General features: G+C 50.0%; 1 protein-coding gene across 2 annotated transcripts in view; it reads right to left on the reverse strand.

Annotated features, from left to right (window-relative positions):
• Nucleotides 1–457: 457 nt before the first annotated feature.
• The window catches only part of LOC119442812 (uncharacterized), a 29,673-nt gene continuing 16,769 nt past the window's right edge, over nt 458–13,361 (reverse strand). For both annotated transcript variants that reach the window (XM_037707844.2, XM_037707843.2), the window contains 2 exons: nt 10,672–10,732; nt 458–711 (listed from right to left, as the gene is read on the reverse strand). In XM_037707844.2, the coding sequence (XP_037563772.1) occupies nt 611–711; nt 10,672–10,732 (162 nt within the window). In that variant the 3' untranslated portion in view covers nt 458–610. The remainder of the gene's footprint in view (nt 712–10,671; nt 10,733–13,361) is intronic.

Below are 13,361 nucleotides of genomic sequence, written 5' to 3' on the forward strand. Positions count from 1 at the left end.
CAAGTTTATGCAGCCGATAAAACTACTATCCTTGCTCCGTATAGCTCTCTACTAATTTGCTATCGGAATTGATGCTTCGCCTTTCGGGCGAAACTGCGGCTTTTTTTAATTGAGCGCCTATAGTTCCTGAAGCTGGACTGCGGAGCTCTCGATGGCAGCTCGAGGAGGTGGCATATCTTTGCTTCTGGCTTCAGAACGACGCGGCCAACTGCTTTTCGGAATGCCAACCGCGTGAGAGAGCCTCCCTGCAGCTTACTTCAGTACACCAGCAGATGCCTGCCGCATTCTAGACCCACTGTTTAGACCCAAGATATATGGACCTTATCTATACCCGAACACTGACGCCGCAGACGAGCGTTGTCCACGTCCACTCATGGCCTCTGAGGTGGCGCGCGCGAAACGTGCGTGCGATCTCGGAGGTCATGGTTCAATTGATAAAAAGGAAGGCGCTCCGATGTGAAGGTTGAAAATGCTTTTTCTTTTTCGTTTGTAAACAATTGGGTATGACATCCCCCCTCGGACCATGTGGAGGTCGTTGGGCGATGATGACTGCGTGGCAGCTTGCGTCCCTCTGCCACTTGAGATTCCCGCAGTGTGTAGCCCGCACGGCTCAGGCTGCCTCGAAGGCCGTGTTCACGGTGGCGCCCGCCGCGGCCTCCTTGTGGCCCCATTCGCGCATCACTGCGTTCCATCTGGGGCCCTTGAAAAAGTCTGCGTAGAAAAAAAAAAAGGATTACTCGACACCATAGAGTTTCATACTATACTTTTATTTATTTAGAAACTATGCTCGACACGGTTGGCCGGTGGCGCCATTCAAGGGACACTTAAAAGAGCAGCATTAAATCAGTTTGAGTGGTAAAGTATACCTTCGGAACACTATTTCATTTGTGATTCTCAAATACTAGCGCGTAAAGAACAAGGGACGAACGTAAAGAGACGTTCGTCCCTCTTTTTACGCGCTCGTGTTTAACGATCGTGAGTAACCAACTAGCCCTAATTTCAGCTCTAGTGTACTTCATTTGGCAGAGAGAAACGGGCGGGATCCAGGATAGCCTCGGGAAGGACTGACCCCGCGGGCTTTCCTTTTGGATCCGCCAGTGGAGATAAATTCGTTGTGACGCTTTTTCCGCGTCACCTTCAATAATAATAAGACCATTTTGGCACATGAAGAGTTCTCGTGCAAAGTTTTATTATTCGGCGCTTTGAATGTAATGTAGACCACCTTTGCCAGTAAGTAACGACAACACTAGAAGGTCCCGGCTTTTTAAAGCGAAGCTCGCTTTTCCTCTTTTACTTTTCCGCTACTGCCGCTGCTGCTTGTGTTGCACGCTGCGTCGGGGGCCGGTTCAGAGCGTGTATATATATATATATATATATATATATATATATATATATATATATATATATATGGAAATAGCGTGGCAGAGGAAAAGTGACGCGAGAAACTCGTTTGGACCGTTCCATCGCGTCGCATGTGCACAATTCCCTCTGGAACACTCTGGGCGTCGCCACATTAGCCTCTTCAACGCTTGCAAACGCCTTGCAAATTTGTCTAGCGGACAACTGACGCAGGGGCGTAAGCGACTGGGAGCCGCATTAGATGACGTAGTAGGGTAAGACGCTACGGAAGCGGTCGCACGTCAAATCGACACTGTGCCCGCCGCGGTAGCTTTGCGGCTATGGGATTGCTCGAGGTCGCTGGTTCCATCCCGACCACGACAGCAGCATTTCGACGGGGGCGAAATACAAAACGCTCGTGCACTTAGTGCACGTTAAAGAACACCAGGGTGTCAAAAATTAAACCGGAGTCTGCCACTACAGCGTGCATCATAAGCCGATTGTAGTTTTGGCATGTACAACCTCATAGTTCATATTGTTGCGCTAAAGCTACGGAAAGGACGGAAGAAGAGGAGAACGAAGTGCACTTGTCTTGGTAGTGGCTTATTCATTGGTGTGGGTACCAGGGCATAAGGGCCTATTTCTAAACGAAATGGCAGATTCGTTGGCGAAAGCGTCCCTGAATGGCCCGGTAATTCATATCCTACCGATTTCAGCTTTCATCATTGGGGCTAGATTTCGGAGAAAAATGATGCTGCGTGAATTTCACGCCCCTTCTTTAACAAACTCGTCAGATTTTCAGCACTTGTCGCATTATTGGAATAGCAAACTCTGTCAAACGCGATCACTTGAAGTCGCAATCACTAGACTACGCTGCAGAATTCCATTTTTAAATTTTTACCTACACAGAGCTGGTCTGGTTCCCTCACCTAACTGTCCCTATTGTGGACAACATGAAACATTAGATCACTTTCTCATTGCCTGTCAAAGATATTCTGAATTGCGAAAACGAACCTTAGAAACACCGTTCCGCCTTCTTAGATTAGAATGAAATGTTCAAAATTTACTATCATTGGGGGCCTCTACCCTTGGGCACAGCGACGGGAAGGTTGTAGATGCCATCCAGAATTACATTACAGGGTCAGAAAGATTTAGATGACAGAATCACGGCTTAGGGTACCGAAATATTTTTACAAATTTGATGACTTGCTGTCTACTTCTTTTTTTTATTCATCATTTACTCCTTTATTCTATTCAAGTCATTTGATATATTCTAATTATTCATTCTCAGATGCGTATATATTCCCACATTTATGTTTGTATTCTTTTATACATCTCCCTTCTGATTGTTATTTCAAACTACCCGGTTCTTGGCCAATCCCCCAGAGTGGGTATGTGCCAGTAACTCCAAGGCTCTACATCTACATCTACTTAGCACGTATGTAAAATCTGCCCGACTCTTGGCCGATCCCCGTGAGTGGGTAGGCGCCAAAGAAGATAAGGTCATCATCATCATCATCATCATCATCGTAGCGGCTCGGTGTCGGCGCGGCCCCTTTTCATCAATTCATCTGTTAAATAAACACACCCCATCGTAACAGTTTTGGTGGACGGTGCTGGGTAAAACAACGGCGTCCCCGAGCAACGACGACGAACCGCCCGCAGGAGCGCAATCCGTGGAGCTTCGCCGAAGTCGCCGAATTGCCGGTCTGCCACCAGAGATGGCTTCCGACGGCGACAACCCGCCGCCTTCTTCCAGCTCCCAATGGCAGCCCTACATCGAACCACGAACCTTCGCCGGAAAAGCCGGGGAAGCCGTGGACGGATGGCTCAGCTTTTACCAACGCGCAAATAGGTTCAATGGCCGGAATGCCACCGCCCAGCTTAACGTTGCCTCCTTCCTCGAGGGAACCGCGTCAGTGTGGTTTGAAAACCACGAAGAAAGCATGACGACGTGGGAACGGTTCGTAGATGAAATCAAGAAGTGCTTCGGAGATCCGGCAGCTAAAAAGAAGCGTGCAGAACAAACCCCAATGCAGCGAGCCCAAGTTCCCGGCGAAACATGCACGACGTACATCGAGGAAGTGCTGAAATTGTGCGAGGCCCTGGACCCTCAGATGACAGAAGAGGACAAAGTTGGTCATCTTCTAAAAGGGATCGCCGAGGACGTGTACCAGTTCCTCATCGGAAAAGACAGTATCGACTCCGTCAGTGACGTCATTCGGCACTGCCGCACGTTTGAAGCCTTGAGCTCGGCGTATCACACCGAAGTTCGGCCGCCTGGCGAACGTAACTAACGTCGCCAGTGTTGACGTGGTCCCAGCTTCATCGGACCTTGCGTCAGTTATTCGGCAAGTGGTGCGCGAGGAGCTTGACCGACGTGAGGCGGCTTCCCTCTCGACTCCGCGGGTTCGAGAGCCCTTTGCTCACTGCGACTTCAGTGAGACGTCCATCAACGCCGTCTGCACAAATGCCTACAACTTCGCTCCTCGTTCAAGAGCGTCAAATCCTACTATGAACGCGCATCCCATTTATCAGTTCCACGGCGGTTACTCACCCAGAGCACCTACAGTTTCTCAAGAGTGGGATGGCCGTGCCAGTTATCCAGCGAATGACAATTTCAGTGCGTCCCGTGAGCGTCCCATCTGCTTCCAATGCGGTATTCGCGGACATGTCGCCAGATTTTGTCCACATCGCCGTCGCACGTCACCACCGTCGTATGAGCGACCGCGCACTTTCTATCGGCGCAGCAATCGCCACGGTGACGGGACACGCTGGCCTTCTGACTCCGATGGCAGGACAAACCACCAGGCGAATTACCGTAGCGACTCACCAGCTTCTGTGCCAGTGGCGCACCGACGGGGGGGGGGGTTCGGGGGTTGTAACCCCCCCCCCCCCCCCCTTGAGGCCGACTTAACCCCCCCCCCTTTTGTTTAACCCCTTTTCTTGCGCATTTGAGTACTGCAACTAAGATATAAGACGCGCAATCGTCTGCACACTCGCAAAAAGCGCATTTTTTGACAATTTCCCATGAAGAAATTGAAATTAGTGCTGTTTAGATGGTATTGGCAAACTGTCAACCCCACCCCCCCTGGCAGAGATCCTGGGTGCGCCACTGTTCTGTGCGGAGCTTGACGCCTCCGCCTTCACGCCAGCGCAGGTCTCCATCTCCGCGACGACGTCTGACGTCACCGCCGCCGGGAAACTAGGCGGCGCGACCAATGGAGGTGAGGTCGCCAGTCATCAGCTACACGCCCCTATGCCTCCGCCCGTCACCATGTGTCATAACAAGATTCGTGTTTTAGTGGACAATGTTGCTACGTTGGCCTTAGTGGACACAGGAGCGAGTGTCTCCGTTATCAGCCTGGATTTCAAAACCCAACTAGGCCGTAAAGTGATGTTTCTCTGGGATAACGCTAATGCAGTTCGTGCTGTGAGTGGAGAGTTGCTCCGACCTATTGGAGTGTGCACCGCGAACGTTTATTTCTCTGATAACGTGTATCAAGCCGAATTTGCAGTGCTTGCTCAATCCACTCACAAAGTAATTCTTGGCCTCTATTTCCTACAACAGTGCGGTGCCACTGTTGACTGCGGTACTGGCGAGCTTTTCCTCTCTCCTCTTGCCGACCAACCTGCTCCCTGTTCATGCACTCTCGCCGTCATTGAAGATTCTGTCTTACCGGCACGTTCCTTATCCAGAGTTCGAGTTGCTGCTTGCGGTGTCGACGCCGATACATTTGATGCAATTGTTGAGCCTGTGCCTTCGATGGTTGTGAAGAAGTGTGCTCATACCTCGATGCGTCCTCTCTGTGGCCTGCGGAACAACTACATTGTGGGTGTCAAATTTAGCCTCCCAGTCAGTTCTGCTACTCAAGGGTATGCGACTTGCCTCTTTTGAAGTGGATACCACCCTCCACATAGGCGCTTTAACTGATGACACGTCACACGAATCCCGAGAGCACGGGGCTGGCCCCGTTGTCCCTGAAGACTCGTTGCCTTTGCTAAAAATGATAAACAAGTCACTGTCTTCAGAGAAGCGTCAAGCCCTGGTCAGCGTCCTTAGTAAGCATGCGTCATTATTTGATTTCGAGCAGAACGCTAGCAAAGTACGCGTTCCAGCTACGCGGGCTCGCCACAGGATCGACACGGGTTCCGCGCATCCCATAAGGCAGAAGCCTTACCACGTGTCCGCGTCAGAGCGCAAGATCATCGCTGAACAGGTCGACGACATGCTAGCCAAGGGCACCATCCAAGAATCCTCTAGCCCATGGGCTGCGCCGGTCATCCTCGTGAAAAAGAAAGATGGGTCCTGGAGGTTTTGTGTCGACTACCGGCGTCTCAATTCTGTGACTAAAAAGGATGTGTATCCGCTTCCCCATATCGATGACGTTGTCGATTGCCTTCATTCCGCGTCCTACTTTTCATCTGTGGACCTCCGATCAGGCTACTGGCAGATACCCATGCCACGGCCGCTCGATGAAAAACACCGTGTGTTTTTCATCGAGCGGCCGTGCCCATGCATTCAGCTGACAAAGAGAAAACAGCTTTTGTGACCCCAGACGGTTTGTTTGAATTCAACGTTATGCCGTTTGGTTTGTGCAACGCACCTGCAACATTTGAAAGATTTATGGGCACGGTACTGCGCGGCCTGAAATAGGAGATTTGTTTGTGTTATCTTGATGACGTCATCATTTCTGGCCGCACTTTTGCAGAGCACAACGATCGACTGGACATTGTTTTGACGTGCCTTGAACAAGCTGCCCTTACAGTCAATTCAAAGAAATGTCACTTTGGCCAACGAGAGGCGCTAGTACTTGGACATCTAGTGGACAAGCACGGGGTGCGACCAGACCCACAGAAGGTCGCTGCAGTTAGCGGCTTTAAACAACCGCAGTCACAGCGCGAACTGAGGAGCTTCTTGAGTCTTTGCTCGTACTTTCGACGTTTTGTGCCCAACTTTGCCGATACTGCCTACCCCCTGACTTCATTGCTGCGCAAGGATAACCCTTTCATCTGGACAGCAGATTGCGATTTCTCGTTTCGTCAACTGAAGTTCCTGCTCTCTTCTGGACCCATACTTCGTCATTTTCACCCCTCTGCCACAACAGAATTGCACACCGACGCGAGTGGAATCGGCCTCGGCGCCGTCCTCATGCAGCGCTTTGGTGACGCCGAGCATGCCATTGCATACGCCAGCCGTTCGTTGAGCAAGGCCGAACAAAATTACACCGTCACTGAGCAATAGTGTCTCGCCGTTGTCTTTGCAGTCCAGAAGTTCCGGCCATATCTCTACGGGCGCCGCTTCACGATCGTTACTGACCACCATTTACTATGTTGGTTAGTTGGTCTCCGCGACCCGTCTGGCCGCCTTGCTCGATGGGCGATACGTTTACAGGAATTTGACTTTGCAGTCCGTTATAAGAGTGGCCGGGACGCCGATTGTCTCTCGAGGCTCCCTCTACAAATAAGTGAATGTGACGCCGACAATTTCGATGAGTTTCTGGCCGCCATCGACGACATTCTTTTCCCCGACCTGGCCACCTTCCGGCAAGAGCAGCGTGACGACCGCAGCCTATATGTTCTCTTCGCCTCAGCTGCTCAGCCAACAGGTCACAATGGCTTTGTCATCCAAGATGGCCTGCTCTACAAGAAGAATTAAGCGGCTGATGGTGCCCGCCTCCTCTTAGTGGTCCCTAAAAAATTGAGAACCCACGTGCTCCGTGCTATGCACGACGACTCGACCGCAGGGCACCTGGGTTTCACCAGAACATGCCACCGCATTCAGGGCCGATTCTACTGGACCAGTATGCGACGGGATATAGAAAAGTATGTGGCCAGCTGTAACAAGTGCCAGCAATTCAAGCGCCCTAATACTGCTCCGGTCGGACTCCTTCACCCTGTAGCGCCACCGTCATCTCCTTTCGAAATGGTTGGAGTGGATCTTCTCGGCCCATTCCCGCGCTCAACAAACGACAACCGTTGGATTATAGTCTGCGTCGACCATCTGACGCGTTATGCTGAAACCGCAGCGATGCCAACGGCCATGGCTCTTGATGTTTCGAGCTTCCTCCTGTCCTCTGTTATACTCCGTCATGGACCCCCTCGTGTTATTGTGAGCGATCGCGGTCGTCAGTTCGTGGCCGACGTAGTCGAAGAGCTGTTGCGTCTTTGTGCTTGCCAGTTTCGCCACGCGACCCCGTATCACCCACAGACAAATGGTCTCGTCGAGCGCACTAACAGAACTTTGACCAACATGCTTTCGATGTACGTGGATTCCAGGCACAAAAATTGGGATGACATCTTGCCTTTTATGACATACGCCTACAACACCGCAAAGCATGAAACTACAGGCTACAGCCCTTTCTATCTTCTTTATGTTCGATCACCCCGCAGCTTCCTTGACACCATTCTACCGTTTACTCCTCATACGGACTCTTGCCGCATAGCTCAGCTTCGTACGTTGGCGCCCCAAGACCACCCCAAGATCCGCTACGATTCACGACGTAAAAATGTGTCATAAGACAAAGGGGACATGGTATGGCTTTGGACACCACTTCGCAAGCGCGGCCTGTGCCAGAAGTTTCTGGCCCGTTACACTGGGCCTTTCGTCATCACCGATCGCCTAAGTGATGTAACCTACTCGATTGCTCGTCTCCTGTCCAATGGCTACCGGTCTAAGAAGACGCAGCTTGTTCACGTAGCTCGCCTGAAACGCTGTCATCCACGTGACTCCGAGTGGACGTAACAGCTACTCGCCCAGCGGGCTTCGTCTGAGAAGGGAGGAGTGTTACGCTAAAGCTACGGAAAGGACGGAAGAAGAGGAGAACGAAGTGCATTTGTCTTGGTAGCGGCTCGGTGTCGGCGCGGCCCCTTTTCATCAATTCATCTGTTAAATAAACACACCCCATCGTAACAATATATAGTTTAACACTTCTGCCACGATGCGATGTGCCATCTGAGGCAATGACAATGCTCAACCGCCTCGGAGGTTATAACAATGGCGCACAACAACGCCTCAAGCAAACACGTCTCCCTGTGTGTTCCGTGTACCACGCAGACAAACGGTAATGTACGCAAGATAACATTTGCCATCAACTCTTCAATTTCGTATTGGACTAAACGTTGAAGGAGTTAAACATTCGCCGTCAGCATCACCGCTAATTATCGTCAATCAAAGCAAACTGCACAGAAAGCTTCGCTTACATCAATTCCCACAGTGCGTCGGATCCGCATAATTTTCTCTCTCGCAAATTCCAGTCTGTACAACTCTGTGTGCTTATTTTGAATGCTAGGAGCCAATGGGAGAATATCAAGTAAGTCGTAAATTTGTGGTCATTCGAGTTACAAGTTAGCAGCGGTCAAAGTAACAATGCGAAATAGTTGGTTTTTCCCAGTGTTGGTTACATTCTTTTTGTTTTTAGTAAGCGTCTAATGGAAGGTAATCATAATCTTTAGCGTGTCTTCGGCGACAGGCAACGTTTCTCGCTATACTGGTTGCACAATAGGTATAAATGAATCTATTCAACCCGTCATCTTTGTGTGATTTACCGCCACAGCAGTTTTTCATGCAGCGATAAAAGAAAAAAAAAAGTTGCCGAAAGATAGCCGAGAAAGTTCTCTCTCGTGCGAAAGAAGGTCACTGGGAAATATTGCATAAGAAACGGCAAACTTTCCATTGGAAATGAAGTCGCTGAAAGGCAAAATAATCTGAAAATTATATCTTCGCATGAACACCGAACATGTGCGCATGATTCTTGAAAATTGAAACCAAAGGTGCTAGTTATCTATGAAGTACTCAATGCTGTTGCGGGAATTCCAAAGTGAGGTCGCCGCTGCCAATCTCGTTTTTACATTCTTTCAGTGATATCCCGTTTTCAGTTCCGCAAATGTAATTCTAAGAGGTGCAGGAGCCAGGTACATCCAGGGGCATTGTCACGTGCATACGGCTGTTATCTCAATAACCTGTTTCAAAAGGCGTGTGGCCGTTTAGCGCACATTAAAAAGTTGGAAGGCGATTTAAGCTAGCTGTAGCTGCAGCAGATGAAAGACAATGCCTCCTGAGTGAGAATAAGGCGGAGTCATTTCGCACAGTACTCTATCGCGTCTCTTCTCGCGTGAGGGGAGTTAGCGTCGGACTGCTTAAATTTATTCACTGCAAGATCTTCGGGAATGGCCTACATTTTAAAGGGGCCCTGAATCACTTTTCATCGAAGTGGAGAAATACATTTGAAGTGAAAATAGGCTGTTTCAGAATCACTTTACCGCAAAAAGTACTTCAATGCGTTCAGCAGAAGCGTAGTTATTGGCAACCAAGCACGGCCTCCGCTCTGCTCCCCTTCCTCCTTCAATGCCTTGCACTGCTACGGCGGAGTGGGGCGGAGCCACAACGCTCCGCCTCGGAAACGCCACCGTGGCGCGCAGTTCAAATTTCATTTTAGACTTCCGATTTTGGTGCCTACGAAGCGCTAAACATAAGCCAAACGCGGTTGTCTTCAGCGAGCCGCAGTGCGCTTAGCCACTGGACTTGTGGCGGCGGCCGCGGTGTAGCCGACCGCAGCGACCAATAGCAGCCGCGTATGGGAATGCACTTTATTACGAAATAAAGCACACAGAAAAGAGCGAGGATCATTGGGTCTTTTGAAACGAGAGCGTTTAGGAGAAAGGTGACTTCGCATTCCGCTTGCGAGCATCACGGACCGCGTACGACAGCAGAACTTGGCTGAGATGTTCACAACAGCGTATGCTACCCGCGGACTATGTTATTTCATCAAGCCAGAGGGGTGGTTCAGGGCCCCTTTAAGACTGCGAATACCCGCGAGAGCGGTCTACATTTTTAGACCACATACCCCAGGAGCGGCCCGCATTTTTAGGCAGCAATACCTTTGGGGATCGGCCACATTTTTACATTGCACATACCCACGGGAACGGTTTTAGACTGCACTACCTTCGGGATTGGCCCGCATTTTTAGACTGCACCTACCCATGGTAATAGCCCACATTTTGAAACTGCACATACCTTCGGGAACGGCCCACATTTTTATCGACTGAATATACACACGGCCCACATATTTATATTGCACAACCTTCGCGATCAGCCCAAAATTTAGACTGCACTATCTCTAGGATCGGCTCACGAAAGAAGCTAGAAACAGCCATACAGAAAAGTGAGAGTAATTAGCCAAGGAAGCATTGTCCTCAATAAAATAAAATAAAAATAAATAAAATAAAATAGGTGGGGTGCGGAAACGAAAGGAAGAGTGGAAAGAAATGTTAAAAAATAAAAATTAGCTCGAGATAACAACGTAAATTCAAAAAGCATGTGATGGCGCTTACTTGTGTTAGGCTTCTTGAGCAGGTCTTCGAAGTACGACATCACGCAGATCACAAAGTACACCTGGGAGGCAGTAAAATTAAATTTCAGATGCCGCGCGCACTGTGCTGTCCGGGCATTATCCACTGAAAAGTCGCATTAGGTCACGACGCGGTACGACACCGCTAGTCAACCTTTTAGTACTATTGCACTGACACCGTCACCGTGGACGCAGCCATTGCAGGAAACGCGGCTGCTTGTTCTCCATGAACCTAGATGTATGCATACACCTTGCACAATACTTTCTCTATCGGCTGGCGAAGGCAGCAACTCCGAGAGGCTATCTTTACGTGATGACGCTTCTGTGATTTGGTTTAGGACGACTTGAATCGCAATTAACGACAGCTCGCTCATTGCGTTTATTAAATATACAGCTAGGGCACTGATTTGAACAAAATTATCATCGCCTTTTTGCTTCAACATTTGTCGGAGCATCATAATTCCTACTTATTTCACCTATGCAATGAACTAATTTAGCAGAGCAAGCAGCCTTTCGCTAGGATTGTGATAGTTTCGTGGATCAGTTTGCAGTATCGGTAGGTGTTTAAAGAGCCAATCTGGAAGAGTTTGTCACGTTTCTCGATCTGCGTGGGAACAGCGTGAGCGGCTCGCTTTTTGTTTGTTACTGTTAGCCCCAATAGAGGACCATTACAGGAGTGAAAATACAGGTGAAACATTGACATTTATTTGACGTGCATCTTTCATAGCCAACAAAAGGTTCCATATTTGACATTTCATATCACACATTTCACAAATGTCTACGCAAGCACTGCTCCGCGTAAACAATATCTCAAAACACCGCCCTACCAGAGTTAGCAAATGAGTTCAATAGGTGACCCGTAAAACGAGCAATCGCAGGGAATTGTGGGGCGCGCCGTCTGCTAGCAGCTTCCGGTTCGACGGACGACGCGGCGGCATCGGCGGCATGCCCGGCGCACGTGTTTTTCTACGTGGTTTCAACTGTCGTGCGAAGCTTTCCGTCCACTTTGTCGACCATAAATGTCGTACCATTCATGCAGCTGATTTCTAGGTTTCAGTTGACTCTGGGCGCGACGATGACGAGCCAAGAAAGGCAAGGATATGCTTTTTATTCATAAAGGAACTCTTTCGTTTCGGCGGCCTTTTTCTGTTTCTGCCAGGTTTAGCTCAACGACATTTGCCGTTGCTTGGACGCACCGTCACTGACTGTTCTTCCTGCGGGTCAGTCAGACAGGTGAAAAAGTTATCGTTATCCGATAATTTATCAAGCGTATTGAAGCATTACTTAGAAAAGCGGGTGCTGAGGCGATGGCTACAGCGGTGCATGCTGCTCTGTGACCGTAGCTAAAAATCGTTATCGTCTAAAACCCCTATATATAAAAAGTAGCGCCATTCTTAGATCTTGCCACCATCGCGCTCACCCCGGCGTTTCCTCCTCGCCGCCTCCTGTCTCCCCAGCCTTCTCCGCTCCCCCATTGGCCAATCCGTGTCAAGTGGAAGCACGCGTTGCGCTTTTGTATATTTTTTTCTTTCCAGCGCGCTCCGACCGCCATTCTCGGGCCTGTGCGACGAAAGTGCTGTCCGTGCAAACGGATCAAACGTGTTAGGGACAAGAACTTCGTTGTGATGGCATGCTGCTGCGCCTTAAGTTGCCGCAACCGACAAGGCGAGGGCAAAAGGCTTTTTTGTTTACATCCGGCGAGCGCAAACGCTTGCTGCACACTTGGTATTTGCGCCGTCTCACATCGTCGCGTTGCTACTTCCAAAACGGCATTATTAAGGCCAGTTACTGACTGACGAAGCAAAATCGCGCCTCAAAAACTTCTCTGCAGGGCGCGATCGAAGTTTTCCGCCGATTTCCTCTGGGAGCGCGTTAGCTGTCGTCTGCCACGGCAGGCCCGGCGTAGGCGGCGCCACTGTCGATATCGCGCCTAGGGTGCCTCGATGCCTCGATATCGCGCTGGTCGCCCCGAGCGCGACAGTGGAACAGAGGAGGAGGGAAGTGGTTGGCGCTAAAACCCCTATATATAAAAAGTAGCGACACTCTCCTCCTCCTCCTCGTTCCTCCTCTCTTTCTCGCTCCTTTTTCGACCGTTGCGCCGCCTACACCGCTTGAAACACGTGCACTTGTTTATATTTCGCTGCTGATAAGATTCGACGATCGCCGACTGTGTTCGCCGCTATCGTTGTGCTCCTCGCCAGTCGGTATATAGACGCTTCTCGGGCGAAAATGGTGATGGAGCGTGATCGTAAACAAACGCAGCCAGCGCCCGGCGGCGCGACGGTCCACGTGATGCCATTAGGCCAATACCGACGCGGCGTCGGCCTCGGACGGGGTGTGCGAGGAGGCGGCGGCATTCTTCAAAGCGTGACGCTACTTTTTATATATAGGGGCTTTAGTTGGCGCTACTTTTTATATATATGGATTTTAATATCGTCGGTATAACGGCGCAGCTAGCGCTGAAAATGATAACTTCGCGCGCTGTCAACGGCATTTCTCGGTCGAAACTCTATAGGTTCATTTGAAGTGGTACGTGGTTAGACGTTCTCGTATCGCCGTCATATTACGGCTGCGCATTATCTCTATCTGTGCTTCTTCTTTCTGGGGTTTTACGTGCCGAAACCAGTTCTGATTATGAGGCATGTCGTAGTGGAGGGCTCCGGATTAATTTCG

This window comes from Dermacentor silvarum, chromosome 2 (assembly GCF_013339745.2).
Source record: "Dermacentor silvarum isolate Dsil-2018 chromosome 2, BIME_Dsil_1.4, whole genome shotgun sequence".
Classification (NCBI taxonomy): Eukaryota; Metazoa; Arthropoda; class Arachnida; order Ixodida; family Ixodidae; genus Dermacentor; species Dermacentor silvarum.